General features: G+C 38.3%; 1 protein-coding gene across 1 annotated transcript in view; it reads left to right on the top strand.

The window, feature by feature from the left end:
* LOC135114291 (small ribosomal subunit protein mS33-like) overlaps positions 1-17,772 on the top strand; it is a 59,414-nt gene that overhangs the window by 9,002 nt on the left and 32,640 nt on the right. The window contains 3 exon segments of the mRNA XM_064030180.1: positions 5,192-5,330; positions 10,060-10,129; positions 10,131-10,175. Coding sequence (XP_063886250.1) covers positions 5,192-5,330; positions 10,060-10,129; positions 10,131-10,175 — 254 coding nt within the window.

Here is a 17,772-nt window from a genome sequence, read left to right as displayed (position 1 = left end):
TATAGTATGTCTCTCTTCTCTGGTTCTATCTTTTTTTTATTCTTCCACCTTGTTTGTATTTTTCCACCTTGGTCAGTTTTTCAGGATTTACTCAGTGTTTTTTCAGCTGCCACTTGTGACCTAAACCTTATTTTCATAGGATGCTGTCCACCCTCAGCACATCTACCCAGTCTTTTAATTTCTTTGATCTCTCCTGTCAGCTCTTTTCTTCTTGTAATATCTCCACTGATTTTTCTACACATATCTTTTCCTTCTTTTCTCTTTCAGTCCACTGAGGTGTACACTCTTCCTTCAGGCCGAATACCACAACAGTTTTTTTTCTTATCCACCGTGTCTCTCACCAACTTTTCTTTCAGTTTTATAACTTGAACAACTTTTTTCTGTTAGCTTTGTGTCATTTGCCTTGGTTTGTTTCTCCACAATTTTCCTAGAATCGATCTTTTCTTACTCTTGTTCTTTCTTCCAATTTTCCTGTTTTATGTTTAACTCTTCCACTTTGCCTTCATATTCCATTGCTTTCTTTTCACATAACATTAGTTTTTAATGTAGATTGTCATATGCACTTTTCCACACCCCCTTCTTGGTGATCAAAGTTTCAACCATCTTCTCCATCTTGCCAAATCTATCCTTCATTTCCTTCATTTTGGTTTCCAGTGTTATAATTCTCCTTCTCATCATTGCTTCCCCAACCCTTCGGTCCTTTTCCCCAAATCCCAAGAAGTCTCTCTGTCTCACCTTTGGGATGGTCCCTGTTGGTGTAAACAACATAGTGGAGACCGAAGTAGCCCCCCTCTTCACCGCTCATTATAACAATTTAGCTGCTCTCTACAAAACACTTTTGGAGATGGGACAGCAACGAGTAAAACCAGTGTGAACTCTCACCTCTGTATTTCCACTAGGGCATCTCTCAGTGACGTAGATGGCTGGATTTTTAGGAGCACCTGTTTGCATTGACTTCTCTGTCCACCATGACAGTGTGTGTGTGTGTGTGTGTGTGTATTTACCTAGTTTACCTAGTTGTATTTACCTAGTTGTGGTTTATGGGAGGGGAGTAATCTCATAGTATCCCGTCTCTTTATCTATCCAGTTTGGTCTTAAAAGCATGTACAGTTACGGCATTGACAACATCTTCACTGAGTTCATTCCATTTGTTCATACTTCTGTAAGGTAAACTACTTTTTGATGTCTTTTCTACGGTTAACTTTCTTCAACTTCTTACTGTGTCCCCTTGTACTCTGTGTCTAAATTTATAAAACATCCTTTGTCCACATTTTCCATACCATTTATCATTCTATAGATGTTTATTAAATTCTCTCTCTCTCCTATTTTCAAAGGTAGGAATTTCTAACATTCTTAATCTCTCTTCATAGGTCAGCTTACTCAACTCTGGATTCGTCTTAGTGACTGCTCTTTGCACTCTTTCTAATTTTATAATATTCCTCTTTATATGAAGAGACCACACCACTGCCACATTTTCCAGTCTTGATCTTATGGAAATCAACAACTTTTTATCATTCCTTCATCTAAATATGAGAATGCCATTCTTATCCTTTTAGCAAATTCATCGTCTCTCCAGTAATTTTATCAATGTGTCTGTCTGGATTCAAATTTTCAGTAATTGTTACTTCCAAATCCACTTCCTCTTTTGATTTCTGTAACTTCACACCATCCATCTCATATTGATATTGTATTCCTTTCTTACTCTTACCAAACTCCATTACTTTACATTTACTTAAATTGAATTCCATTTGCCAAGTGTACTCCATCTGTGTATCTTATTTAAATAATCTTGCAGTACCATACAATCATTTACATTTTCTACCCTTCTCATTAGCTTAGCATCATTTGAAAATAAGTTCATATAACTGTCTATTTCTTCATTCGTGTCATTCACATATATTACAAACATTATCGGTCCCACCACTGACCCCAGTGGAACACCACTAGTTACTTTCTTTCAGCCAAGAGGAATTGTGGTCTTGTATTACTGTTCTGATCTCTCTATCATCCAGATAATCCACTCCACTCATCCACTCCAGCAGTCTTCCTCTAATTTTTCCATAATTTTTTATCATCCATAGCAATCTTCATGTGGTACTTTGTCAAACGCTTTCTTCAAGCCTAAGTAGACACCATCCACCCATCCATCTCTCTCCTCCACAATATCAATTACTATTGAATAAAAGGACAATAAGTTCATGGAGCATGATCTTCCCCTCCTAAATCCAAATTGACAACTTACCAAAACTTTATCTCTTTCCAAGTGTTCCATCGATCTCTCCTTTATTGTTCTTTCGCATAATTTTCCTACAACACTAGTCAAGGACACTGGTCTATAATTTAGTGGGGTTTCCTTATTTTCTCCTTTGAATATTGATGTAATATTTGCTCTCTTCCAATCTTTTGGTACTCTTCCCTGTGATAGTGATGTCACCAATAGACTGTGAATTTTATCAGCCAGTTGTTCTCTACATTTCTTCAATATCCAGTTTGATACTCCATCTGGACCAGTTGCTTTATTTATATCATGGTCTTCCATCATCTTAAGTATTTCCTCGTAACTGACTGGGACTGTACTTAGTATATTCCTCACCAACTTATCCCTTCCAGCATCAAACTCCCCTTCCACAGTAAATACTGACCTGAAATTATTGTTCATAACCTCTGTCATGTCCTGTGCATCCTCATAGATTTTTTCTTCAGCCTTCAATCTTGATACACCTTCCTTCTTTTTCATTTTCCCATTAATATGTCTAAAGAACAGTTTGTTTTCTTTATACATTTATCTATTATATCTCTTTCATAGTTTCTTCTCTCCATTCTTATTATCTCAACGTACTTATTTCTAGCATCAATATATTCCTCCCATCTACTTTCAGTTTTCCTCTTCCTCCATCTATTGCAAGCATTTAGCTTACAATTTCTAGTTTCTCAGCATTTTATATTGAACCGTTCTTTACCCTTTCTATATCTTGTTCCTCCTCTAGGTGTAAATTTCTCAACAGCAGAATTATATATCCTTATAAATTCATCCCATTTTTCTAGAACATCTGCATCTTCAGAGTCTTTCCAGTCCATGGCAACAAAGTATTTTCTTAATTTTTCAAAGTTAGCTTTACTATATTTAAATATTTTCACCTTATAATTTTCATCAATGATTACATTTTCATTTTTCAATTTAGATTCCATCAACACATGATCACTTTTACGTAGAGGGCTATCATATTGTATAGTTTCAATAATTTCCATGTCCTTGGTAAACACTAAATCAAATCTTGATGGTTTATCTCTTCCACTAAATCTGGTATCACAATGAACCCATTGAGTTATTAAGTTTTACAGTGCCCAGTTTAACCGTTTGTTACTTGATGAGTTTTCACTTCCAGTAGTTGTTAATGTCTCCCAATTTATCTCCCTACAATTAAAATCACCAACAATAACTATATCACTACTTTCCATCACTATCTTTTCAAGACCTTTTAACACATCTACCAACATCTCTTCGTGCTCTTCTTTTCGCCAAGCACTGGTCATAGGTGGCACATACACTTCTACATAATTCATTATCCTTCCATTTCCACTTATAATCATCACTTGTAGAATTTCAGACTTGTTTTCACTTTTTATTACCCTCTCCACTTTAGCACAGTTTCTAGTCAGAATGATCACTCCCCCTCCTCCCTTGTCACTTCTGTTTTTCATTCATAAATCATATTTATCATCACCAGTGTCAGGAGTTTCCCATTCATTTTTCCATTTTGTCTCACATAATACAGCAACATCCAGTGCATTTCTTTTTAATAGCTCATTTAATTCCATATCTGTTGACATTAATCCATTTACATTAGTATAACGTACTTACTGTTTGATGTACCATTTCTTTATTCTCATATCTCTTACTCTCCAGAAAAAAACTTTTTCTCCTCCTCTGTTTGTTGTTCGTTTTTTTTGTTTAGTCTCATTGACCAGTGTGTGTATATGTGTGTGTGTGTGTGTGTGTGTGTGTGTTTTATAATGATAAAAAATAAATTAATATAACACCTAATTTAGCTAATACCAGTCATCCCACAGCCCCTTGTAGGGAGTAACTGTAATTTAACAAGTCTTTTTGCATTCAGCACCCAACAGTTATTTGCAGTAAGCAGAATTTAAATCTTGAATTCAAGCTAAGGTAACTTAACCAAGTCATCTCCACACCCATTCATCGGGAATAAGTGGAATTTCACAAATCTTTTTGCATTCAGCTAAACTTAACCTAATTGAGTCATCCTGCATTATGAGTAAGTGGATTTAACAAATCTTTTTGCTTTCAATCTAAATTAACCCAAGCAGGTTATCTCCACTGCTACTTGCAGGGTATAAATGAGATTTCACTAATCCTTTTGCATTCAAGCTAATGTAACCTAACCATGTCACTCCATAGTCAAAGTAGAATTTAACAAATCCTGTTACATTTAACCTAACAACCTAACTCAGCCACCCCAGAGCCCCTTGCAGGGAGGCTTTTTCTGGGGATCATGGAGGGTCCAACTGTATGTACATTTAGTTTGCTGGAATGGGACTGAATTTTCAATCATTGTTAATAAGCATAAATAGACATTGATAAACATTAATAATAATTTTTTTTAATTGCTCTCTCAGCTGTGATTAATCTTTTAAGTGTATCTGCACCATTGAAAATTAGTGCATTTTTAGAAGGATTATGAAGTTGGGGGTCAAGGTAGATTTGGTACCACTGAAAGGGGTCATGTGCTGCAAAAGTCTGGGAAACACTGTGCTAGTCACAATACATTTCATTATTAAGTAATTGGTAAAGATTTGTCTTGTTTACTGGTCAGAGTGAATGTTAAATTTCTAAAGCCAAGAGTTGCAACTGTTTTTTTGTATCAAGTTTTGATTCCAAGACTCACCCCCCCCAAAAAAAAAAAAAAAAAACCCTGTTGTACAGGTTGATCACCATTTTTTTTCCTAAATGTTTGGCCTTCAAGACTTGACTTATACATGAGGAAATACAGTAAATGTAACATTATCAACATCCAGTAAAACATGCATTTTAATAATTTAGGAAAGATTTAATTAAAAACACTAGGACTGCAGTAATATATTAATTAATGTACTTAAAAAATATCCCTAAAACAAAAAGCTTGAAACACACACATTTTTTTATCATGTCCTCTATATCTTCTTGCAGTTATGGCATCCAAATTACCTGTGGCATCAGGCTTATACAACTACGCACGCCTTGCTGTCAACTCAACTACTTATGCCAAACGAATGAACCGACTCAGCAATCACATTTTTGGAGAGGTTGTGCGGCCCACTTCCAAACCGTAAGTGAGAGAATCTAATCATGTGAAATGCTCTGATGCTAGTTTTAAAAAATACAAGCAGTTGCTTAGGTGTCCTTTGGGTGTTTCTAGGAGCTCCCAAATAGAGTAAAACTTCTGAATATGAATTTTTCCAAGTATGAATGGCATATGAATGTATTTTTTAAATATGCTGCCTTGGTCTGTTTTTATGACATGTTTTTATGACATGTTGAGTTCAGTAGAATTGGGGGTGCAATTAACCACAACAAAACAAGTGGGCAAATGGCAACTGCTCAAATAACCAGCAAATAAGAACAAGTTGAAATTAAATCCACAAACATGTCAATAAAAATCTTCAGGAAATCCTTGGCAACAAAGCAAGGTTGGTTAACAAAAACTATTGAGGTAACAGGCAGTGACCAACTAACCCAAGGCAGATTACAGAGGGTAACATAATCATTAAGGCAAAAGTGGAGTAGCTACCAGACTATTTTCCATCAATTAAAAGCTGGATTGTTTACTGAGGAAGATTCTGAAGCCTTTGAACAAAATACTTAAGAATATGAACAGGAAGCAAATCATAGTGAATACTATGTATTTTTTAAATATGCTGCCTTGGTCTGTTTTTATGACATATTTTTATGACATGTTGAGTTCAGTAGAATTGGGGGTGCAATTAACCACAACAAAACAACAAGTGGGCAAATGGCAACTGCTCAAATAACCAGCAAATAAGAACAAGCTGAAGTACTATACATATAGTACTTAATATTTTAATTAAAAAAAATAAGTACACTGTAAAATGAAAGGAAACAAAGATATGTACATTAAACTGAATTTTGGGTATAATGCCCCCTTTAAGGCTGCTGCCTTCCTCCTCCTCCTCTCTCTCTCTCTCTCTCTCTCTCTCTCTCTCTCTCTCTCTCTCTCTCTCTCTCTCTCTCTCTCTCTCTCTCTCTCTCTCTCTCTCTCTCTCTCTCTCTCTCTCTCTCTCTCTCTCTCTCTCTCTTTCTCTCTCTCTCTCTCTCTCTCTCTGTTAACATAACTGAGAGAGAGAGAGAGAGAGAGAGAGAGAGAGAGAGAGAGAGAGAGAGAGAGAGAGAGTGTGTGTGTGTGTGTGTGTGTGTGTGTGTGTGTGTGTGTGTGTGTGTGTTGCATCAGCCACTGTCAAGGTCACTGGTTGACACACAACAAAAATCCCTCTCTCTCTCTCTCTCTCTCTCTCTATGGACATAGAGAATTTATGTCTTTAATGACGCATCTTTCTACTGTGTGTTCATTATATCGAGGGTTTATGACAGTGTTATTCATTAATTTTTGCAAGAGAGCCACTTCGGTTAAACACATTGATTGAGAGAGCCGCAGCTACTGCAAGTTAGTGTAACTCAACTAAATTAAGTAGTACTGAGCTGCTAGTGCAATATACGAGTAAGTAAATGAGAAAAATTAGACATGGTAATATTAGCCTGCATATCTTGTTATTAATAGCAAAATAAAGACCAAACTTACTTAATGCTGTGATGAGCGGAAGTGTGCTAGCTGCTGCTTAACTCTTGTCATGGAATACTTGTAGTTTGTCACTGTAATCCTTGTAAGACAATCCAGATGTCACTATTGTGTTTTTGTTTAACCACAAATCGATCCATCATAACGGACACTACTTGACTGCACTTTGGTTTCAAGTAAAACTAGCCCATCGCAGCTAGCTTCCACAAGCAGCAACAGTTAAGTCATTACTTTCATATATGTTGCTGCAGTCTCAAATATCTGTTGCCTATTTTCAAACACAAATTTCCAAGAGTAACGAAATATGTCCAGTCTCCCCTGAAAGCTTGGACTCAACTGATTCAGCAAGACCACCTACGCCTAGAGCTAGATGTGTCCCTGATCAGTTTCCCGTAGTGGACACGTATGATTTCTGTACGACTAGGGTAGAGATGTTAGAATGTTATCTCTTACTGTGACTTCATCTTCCATCTCAACTCATGAAAATATGTATCTTACTTGAAAAATTATTTTTCTATATATTTTTTTTTAATTAATTAATTTATATATTTTTCGAGAGCCGTGAATTGAGTCATCACAAGCCACCAGCGGCTCATGAGCCGTGCAGTGAATACCACTGGTTTATGATGATTTATAATAATTGAAAGAGCAATCCAGGCTCTTTGGGCCAAAGGACTGAGCCAGTGGGGACATCTCATAAAAATCCGTGAATGTATAAAACCACGAATACCAAACTGGGAATGTGTGGGGGAACATTGTATAGTACAAGTACAGTGTACAGTACTTTTGTGACTACAGTAAAATCCCTCTCATCTGGCATTCGAGTATCTGGCAGCTTCAAGTATCCGGCACATTTTTCCCTGAGCCTTAAAATCAATAAAAAATCAATGTGTACTCATAAAATCAATTAAAATTCCCGCGCGAGGCATACTTTGTCCCCTCGCCACCAGAGCGCACTGCTTTGTGCCACCTGCGGCCCACTGCACTGTGTTTACTCAGTGACTCAGTCCCGTGTGTGCACTGTTTATCGCCTGACGCCTTCATCATGCCTAAAGTTGTAGAAAAGAGGAAGCGTGTTGTGCTTACACTTAAGCAGCTGATCAGATCAGCTGCTGATTAAGATCAGCTGATCTTTGTTATGGTAAGATGTGTGAGTGTAGGGTGGTGATTGTGGACATAATTTCACTTCTGTTCAAGTATCTGCCAATATTCAAGTATCCAGCATGTCGGTGGTCCCGTTGATGCCGGATAAGAGGGATTTTACTGTAATTGGTGCTTGGATGTGTTTGGGTGGATTCACATGAGCCACTTTTTGTGGTTAGTGGATACCACAAAAATTTGCCACCACAAATAATGGTCCCCACATGAAAATGGTGAGTAGGAGTACCATGCACACAAGTCACTTGGTGGCAGCCACTGTGTCATTATGGATCTTGTGGAAGTAGCAGCTGTTTGCACTCTTTTCATGAAGATGAAGCGCAAAAAGCGTAGAAAGTAATGGGTGCACCCCATAGTTAGCAATAGAGTATTGCGGAAAGCATTCCACACTTTATTTTGCTTTAATATTCTTGTCACTGTATTCCTTCAGATTCATATCATAAAGTGCTGCTCTCTTCTCCACCCATGCAATCAATATTTTCGTTGAACAACTCTTTAGCCATTCTTCCCACTCAGGGAAATGAGTGCTTGATGCTGTGACAGACAGGACAAGAAGCAGCAGGAGGCAGGTTGGCAGTAACTGATAGTAGTTTGTGTGTATGCTGCCATTTGAAATAATGATTTCTATCGCTGGCCACTGTGGCCGGCCACAGTGGTGTGGTCAGAAAAATGGCTCAAAACTCACAACTTTTTTGTGGCTGCCATAAAAGAAGTTGCATGTGTGAATGGAGCCATATAGATATGTGTTCTACATTTGAACATTTTCTTGTGGTGGCCACTGACTACAAAAAGTAACTCATGTGAATCTGGCCTTGCAGTGTTACTGATGGTGTGTTCTTTCATTTGCTGTCTTTGTTATGGTGTTGTGTGTGTGTGACTGACCATGTGGTGTGTAGATTGTGCCTTATTTTGCTGCTAAAGTGCTAGCTATGTCTCCCAAGCAGCCAATGAATTCTGGTGTGAGTCCTAGCAGTAAGGCTAAGCATGCTAGAATACCAATAAGACTTGCAAAGGTAGAAATTGTTAAGAGGCACAAGAGTAATGAGTGAGTTATCCTCTCTGACACATTAACTATGCATTGGTGAGGGTTATGCATATTTTAAATGTTTAATTAATATGAAATCATGTTCTTTGTATGCTGTTTTCTCTTTCAGCTTGCTTTATCAACAGTTGTACAATATAGACGCATTTGTTGTGTTTGGTACAGTAAAATCCCTCTTATCCGGTATCAACGGGACCGCTGACATGCTGGATACTTGACAGTTGGCGGATACTTGAATAGAAGTGAAATTATGTCCTTCTGATCTTTTCAAGCTGAACCACTCATGTAACACTTTGTCCATCATTTCACCACGATGATACTGCAGTGTGTGACGATTTTCCGCTGCCTTTGGGGTGTTGGTGGCTTTCATGTAATCCCGCAACTTTTTCGTTTGGGATTTAATGTCATAAATAGTTGATGAGCCCACACCATATTCCACCATTAGTTGCTGTCTGCTTTCACCTCTCTCTAATCGTCGACAAATGTCTACCTTCTGCTTAAGCACAACACGCTTCCTCTTTTTTACAACTTTAGGCATGGTGAAGGCGTCGGGCGATAAACAGTGCACACGTGTGCACACGTGTGATTTTACTGTATTGTACGTTTTAGCTTGAAAAGTTAATTTTGAGAAGGGTCATGGAACCTAACCCCTTTTTTGCCATTAGTTATGTGTTTTGTTATACAAAAATTTGCTATGTGAGCTGTTCAAATGGAACCTAACTGCTTGTATCATCAGGGCCTCCCGGAATCAGATGTATTAGAAATGTCATGAGTGTCATCGGTTTATCTGGGAAAACAGCTAATTTGGGATGGCTCAAGAACCAAGTATGCTAAAATATTGGTGGTCAAGATGTGTTTTAAAATCCCACATCAAATCTTCTGTATCATCTGCAAACAGCATTAAGAGAGAGAGAGAGAGAGAGAGAGAGAGAGAGAGAAGGAGAGAGAGAGAGAGAGAGAGAGAGAGAGAGAGAGAGATTAATATCTTTCCTTCTTGAGCTGTGTTTATATTCCTTTAAAACCTTGTTCTTTGCTTTCTCCCAGGTCAATGCGTGTAGTCAAGTTGTTTAGTGAAAGGCCACTTGACCTGCGACCTGAGATTACTGACTACTATCCCACGTCACACTGAGACATACATCCTCATGATGACTCTCAGGAAGGTGAGCATGGACCCCTATCATTATCTACTTTAGAAAAGTTCTAAATTGTTGTATAAAATTTTTAGTAAGTGTTTAGTCACTGTGAAGTGTCTTAGCATAACCCTATTATACATAGGAGCAAAGTTCTTTGTATAATCAAGTGAGTTTTATCTCCTAGAGAAATTCTAATTTTTCTTGACATTCCATTATAATGGCAGTACTACTACTGAAGATATCTATATAACCATGGCCATTCTGCTGATAGGATGTAGAAAATGTTGCTGTGTTCTTGTTTTAGTGGTTTGTATTTACATGGTCTGTGTTGGCATTACAAACATGTTACAGAACATAAAAGGACTATTTAGCAATATAGTGATCTTGAAAAGGTTTTCCAGTTGGTTTCAGTAATCTTTTTTTATTATTTATTATCTATTTATTTATTTATTTATTTTTATCTAGAGGATGTACTTATTGCAGGGTGTGGAATTTAGTCTGTTTGCTGTGTAAGCCTACATCACTTAATAAGCTGATTGTTGATTGGTTATTGGTGTATATTGACAAGTCTGATTTTTATTATTTTCACTGTTTTACATTGATTTTCCAATTATTTAATATTTTTTTTTTATCATATCTCACAAATACTTGAGGGTACCAACTGAGTTAATTTTTGTTTTTGTTATTTATTAACCATAGTGCACCAAATTTTTATGAGCTATTAGCCTCCTTTAGAAGAGTTTATTTGTTTAATTTTTCTTGATGAAAATAAAAAAAAAAATGGGTGTTAGATGTTTTAAAATTTTGAAAACATTTTTTTTCTGGATTTTTTATGATAAACTTATCACAAGATACTTTGATGGTTTTCAAAGAAAATTGTGACAATTTTTCATTCTTGGTTTTGTTTGCCGAGAAAAAATGTTTTTTCCCTCAACTGGTTATTTCTTTTAAGCTAAAAGTAAAAAAAAAAATAAACATTCAATCAAAATTCTGTCTCAGCGCTTTTTAGGCATTTTAAGTCCCCTTTCTAATGACACTGGAATCATAAAAATCAGACAGTAAATGGCAGAGAAATATGCCCTGAAAATGCAATAAGCTGGTTTTGAAATATGGGGCTTTAAAGTTTTAAAGGGATGTGTACTTGTTTTTCATCCATATGTAGGTATATAATACTAGCAATTTTTGGTGCCAAGTATTATAATGTATTTATTTTGACTTGTAGATAATTTTAAGCCATTAAGAAGGCACCTGGTCCCTCTTCTTTTGAAATATTATTCACTCATAGTTGAGGGTCTCAGAAACTGTTACCTCCCTCACTGTAGCCAGGTTGTGTCATACTGACTGGTGGTGGTACTAGCTGGTACTAGAAAACACCTGGCTCATAATCTTCACTCTTCTGGTCACTGAAAAACACCTGGCTCATAATCTTCACTCTTCTGGTGACTTTTCTTCTCCTTTGGATGGTGCGACTTTTCAGCAGATTGCCTTCTGGTTCTTATTCCAAATAGGTGCACTGGCAGGGAGGAAGTATGCTCAAAGTTGTGCTCCATTATGGTGTTCTGTGCCATATAAATGACTCTCCTGAATCCAGCATACTTCTTGGAGCACTTTAGCCACTGTTCGGCATGCAATGGCTTATTTGGGTTTTGCACTTTGCTTTTCAGGCACCTGCCAGTGAGGTCCACATTGTTTAGGTCTTTCTACACATTTCTTACCAAGTCTCTCTTCTGGCAGCTTCTTTGGAACCATGTGATGGAGGTTTTTCTCCTGTAGCTTTTGTTCTATTATGAAAACACCAAGATATCCCTTCTTCAGGGCAAAGACTGGTCAGAATTCTCATCAGAAGAGGTCAGGTAGGTGTTAGAGGGCAAGAATTGCTTTGCTCATTGTTTCTGCATCAGTATTTACATTATCCTGGATGTTTTTTCCATATTAGGATGATACTTTCTTTATGACAGCTTCAGTGAGTATGTTGGCACCCACCACCCAGGATTCTTTTTCTTATCATCTTCTCTGTCTTGGTTTTCATTAGAGCAAGCTGTTCATTTTTCAATTTTTGTAATCTTGTTCCCATTCTCTTATGGACATGGTTAATACACTCCTCTTTCACAACAGGGATTTCATAAGACGCTCCTCTGTCATTCAGAGCTGAAATAGCTGTGAAGGAGCTCAAATCTTCATAACCAACAAAAGGGTGACATGCTGGAGATTGTACTTGACTAGACCTCAACCACATACTCACTGCTGTCTCAGGTTTCATAGCACCAACATCTTCAAAATTTCTGGAGCATAAGTGGTCCTCCTTGTCTGCTTTCTTTCCATCACAGGTGTTACAAAGGGCCTCAAAGTCAGTTACAATTCCTGTGTTAATCTCTGTGACAAAGCCGAGGCTCACGTGTGACTTGTGCCTTCGCATCATCCAACTTGCGTTGAAACTGACTTATATGTCTAGTATGTCATTTTCATTTGGTATGACAACCAAAATCCTCAACATATACTTGCATTCAGGGCAACAAACAGATTTTCTGTCTTCATATCCATGTACAGGGAGGTCCCAATGATATGAGCACTTACAAATTCGTCTCTGTGCATCTGAATCATCGTACATCACCATACAGCCTGGATGAGTTAGTGGGAAGGTACAGGAAGGTGCACATTTTAAACTTTGTAATTTTACTCACTGCAGACTGAAACTTGTATCATCAGATTTTTTTGCTCTTAGGAAGAGAATAGTCTCTAATTTATGTATCTCATATCATCAGTTTCTTTTATAACGGATGTTTGTATAATGGAACCTTCCTGTATTTATCCATATTGTCATAAAGGAAATTGCAATACCTCCTGTATACTTCTTTGGCCATTGGGCTTAGGCCCACCTCACACGAATCTATGAATGGAGTAAGAAATGTCAAGTAGATTTTAATGTAGATAACTGTCATGTGATGAAATTTGGCAGAAGTTCAAAGTTGCAATTATAAATCAGATAACACAATTCAAGTATCTGAAAGAGAAAAGACTTGGGTATAATAATAAACAACAGGCTATCACCAAAAGACCATGTAAATGACAAAGTAAGGAGAAAAGACTTGGGTATAATAATAAACAACAGGCTATCACCAAAAGACCATGTAAATGACAAAGTAAGGAACATGCTCTACTTAATGACAAATGTGAGGATAGCATTTAGATATATAAATGAGGAAATTATTAAGAATAAGGAACATGCACGTTGACAAATGTGAGGATAGCATTTAGATACATAAATGAGGAAATTATTAAGAATAAGAAGCATGCACCACTTGTTGACAAATATGGGGATAGCATTTAGATATATAGATGAGGAAATAATTAAGAAAATAATCATGATAGTTGCCACTAACTTGGGTCAGCCTCCCTAAACTACTACCTTCATAGCTTAGTGCAGGGCTCAGAATCACCTATGGTCCTTTTGGTCTCCTGCAGTGATTAAACAAATTAGGTCACTGCTCCATCTTTACCTGAGCACAGAGAAAGGAATAACAAATGCCCCAACAGACACTGAACACACTTCATTTGCTGAGAAACAATCATGCAACCACATTCCGTGGGGTATAGCTACGACAAAGGGACTACAACTATAATTATTATAATGTTCTGTGAGCTACCATCTTCTTGAGACAAAACCACCCACACTCACAGAACATTACTTCCTTCTGCTGAACAGTAGCATTTATGAGAACAGCCTCCCAAAAGATGGGCCCAATACCACCCAGAATTGGTAAAACCCGGGGAGGGAGTAGACTCTATTGTACAGCAAAGAATCTAAATATCTTTTGGATCCAAAAGCTCTCAATAGAATTCTGAATCCCAGTAGCAATTAATGACACAGGGCACTATAGATACAAGTACATGCAGCCAACAGAACAAAAGGGAGAGCCAGCCAACCACTCTCTGATATGCCAAAGCACTTGGCCAGTAAGCCCAGGAGTTAGTGTGAAACGATATTTAATTCATATTAAAGAGGCCACAACAACAGGCAGGCTCCTGGAGACTCATACTTTACCTATATCAGCAGGGGGTTACTGCTTTAAATATGTAAATAATGTCTAATCAAACAAAGGCCCTCTAAACTATATATCCCCCCTTAGTCTCCTTGCCTTGCTCTGCCTCAAATGTGCACATCTTTTCCCTGGCCTGGCTGAACACCAACTGCCTGTGGGAAAGTGACTTGGTAGCTTGTCTCAGCCAGTGACCCATGGGGAGGGGGAGGGGGAGGAACGGGGAGGGGACGAGGAGGTAGCAGGCAGCCAGCCCCTGCACTCTACCCTATACTGCTCTCTCTCACAACAAAATGCTTATGTTTTAAAAATTCTAGAGGCTTTATCTGGGGAGCTGGGTCAAAAAAAAATTACACAGTAGTGTAGAGCACCCCCTCTCCTACACAATGCTGCAATCTCAACTCCCAAAAAGAAAACGGGATGAGGTAAATGAAGTGGGGAAGGTTAACATTAGATTTACATAAAACCTACAATAATTTTAAACGTCCCTCTCAACTCAATGTGTCCATGACTCGTACACATCCTGCGCTCCTCTCTCTCTCTCTCTCTCTCTCTCTCTCTCTCTCTCTCTCTCTCTCTCTCTCTCTCTCTCTCTCTCTCTCTCTCTCTCTCTCTCTCTCTCTCTCTCTCTCTCTCTCTCTCTCTCTCTCTCTCTCTCTCTCTCTCTCTCTCTCTCTCTCTCTCTCTCTCTCTCTCTCTCTCTCTCTCTCTCTCTCTCTCTCTCTCTCTCTCACTCTCTCTCTCTCTCTCTCTCTCTCTCTCTCTCTCTCTCTAATTGTGTGTTCTTGTATAATGCAGGAAATGGGTGTGGTTGTAGCAAAATGGTGACATGTGTCCAGGTGTAGAAGGGGTAACATGGTGATGGGCGAAAAAAAGTGTATATATTTTCCCAATATGTGAATGTAGGTACAGGTGGGGAAAAAGTGATAGGGAGGAAACAATGAATTTTCCCCATATGTGAGTGCAGATGGGATAAAATGGCAGCTAGCCAATACCAAATTGTACTTTCCTCATATGTACTGAGTGAAAAAGTGGGAGTTGTCAGTGACTGAATGGATATGGTGGTGAGCATGGGGTCAGACTGAACAACATCAAAAGACAGATAATACCTACCAGTGCACTTGGGGTAGGACAACCTCCTATGTGGTACTTTGTCAAATACTTTTTTGAGGTCCAACCAACCATCTCTCTCCTGCACAATGTCTATAACTCATGAATAGAAACTCAACACATTTGTAGTACATGATGTTCCTCTTTGAAAACCAAATTGTCTTTGTCAACACATTGTTTTCTTCTAAATAATCCATTTGTCTTTTACATAACTCTTTTACATATCTTAGCCACTACACTTGTTAATGACACTAGTCTGTAGTTTGAGGGATCATCCTTATTTCCTCCCTTAAAAATCAGCACTATATCCACTCTTTTCCAGTCTATTGGGACCTTTCCCTCTTTTAATGAATGTATTATGATTCTGTGGATCTTTTTGGCCAACTGCTGACTATACTTCTTTAAAATCCAGTTAGATACTCCATTTGGGCCTGTTGATTTCCTTACATCTTGTTCCTCTATTATCTTCTTTACCTTCTGCACTGTAACATTTATTTCACTCAACCATGCATCAATCATTTCTTCATCCTTCAGCTCCTGAAAACCACTCTCCCTTGCAAAAACCTTTTTCTAACAGTTATTCATCATTTCAGCCATCCTTCCTGCCTCTTTCCATGTGTGTGTGTTTCTCTCTCTCTCTCTCTCTCTCTCTCTCTCTCTCTCTCTCTCTCTCTCTCTCTCTCTCTCTCTCTCTCTCTCTCTCTCTCTCTCTCTCTCTCTCTCTGTCTCTCTCTCTCTCTCACACACACACACACACACACACACACACACACACACACACACACACACACACACACACACACACACACACACACACACACACACACACACACACACACACACACACACACACACAATTTGGATTTAGGAGAGGGAGATTGTGTGTTAAAAACATACTGAGTTTTTATTCTAGAGTGGTGGATATAATGCAAGAAAGAGATGGATGGGCTGATTGTGTTTATTTAGACCTAAAGAAGGCCTTTGATAAAGTGCCACACAGGAAATTGTTGTGGAAGTTGAAGCATAATAGTGGGCTAAGGGGGGCCCTGCTGAGATGGATGGAAAATTTCTTGACAAACAGAGAAATGAGAATAGTGGTAAAAGATAAAAAATCATCATGGAGGCTTCGAAGTCATAAGTGGAGTACCCCAAGGCTTAGTACTTGTACCAATCATGTTTGCAGTCTATATAAATGATATGACGGAGAGTGTGAACAGCTACATGACCCTTTTTGCGGATGATGCAAAGTTGCTGAAGAAAGTTGAGAGTACAGAGGACTGTGGAAGGTTACAAGAAGACCTGAACAAGATATCAGAGTGGAGTTATAGATGGGAAATGGAATTTAATTTAAAGAAGTGTAAAGTAATAGAATTTGGAAAAAGTACAAGAAGAGTAAAAGGAAATAATGTGTTGAATGCTGTAAGGTTGAGTGGAGCAGAAGAGGAAAAGGATCTCGGTGTTACAGTGACTGGGAACCTGACCCTGGAGAGACACATTAGCAAAATTACAGGAGAAACCTATAACTTGTTGAGAAGAATAAGGCAAGCCTTTGCATATATGGATGAAGAGATGGTCAGGAAGATGATTGTGTCGCTGATAAGACCTAGACTAGAATATGCAGCAGTAGTGTGGTTGCCATACAAGAAAAAAGGATATAAGGAAGTTGGAGAGAGTTCAGAGAGCAGCTACAAAGATGGTACCATGTATCAGGAACTTGTTATATGAAGAGAGACTGGAAAGGATACATCTACCAACTTTGGGAAAGAGGAGAGAAAGGGGAGACTTGATTGCGATATATAAAGCATATGAGGGAGTAGAGAAGGTGGACTGGAGTGACTTAATGGTCTGGGATACATGGGACACTAGAGGACATGGGAAGAGGCTGAAGAGAAGTGCTTGTAGAAGAGACATCAAAAAGTATAGTTTCCCATATAGAAGTATTGATGGATGGAACAGTCTGGATGAGGAGATAGTAAATGCAGAAAGTATACATGGATTCAAGGCTAAGTTGGATATTAAAAGATATGGAGATGAGACAACACGAGCATAGATCTTTTCCCATAAAGCACAACTAGATAAATACGACTAGGTAAATACACACAGACACACACACACACACACACACACACACACACACACACACACACACACACACACACACACACACACACACACACACACACACACACACACACACACACACACACACACACACATACTCTTGGACCATCTTAGTGAATGACGTACAACGGGAGCTCTTGGACGACAGGGATACTACCTAGTTGTTGTGCTGGTTGAAAGTTTTATGACTCATTGCTGTCCCAAGTAAAATTTTATAAGAAATATGAAAGGAAAGGAAATAATTCAAAAGAAATGGGAAACTATACTTTTTGGTGTCTGTAACAAGAGCCGAAAGGTTTGTTTACGTCGGACAGCTGATCATGGCGGCCAGTAGGACACCCACAGGAAGAGGAGTC

This window comes from Scylla paramamosain, chromosome 27 (assembly GCF_035594125.1).
Source record: "Scylla paramamosain isolate STU-SP2022 chromosome 27, ASM3559412v1, whole genome shotgun sequence".
In the NCBI taxonomy this organism is placed as follows: Eukaryota; Metazoa; Arthropoda; class Malacostraca; order Decapoda; family Portunidae; genus Scylla; species Scylla paramamosain.
Note: the sequence above shows the minus strand (reverse complement) of the source record. Positions and strands in the feature narration are given on the sequence as shown.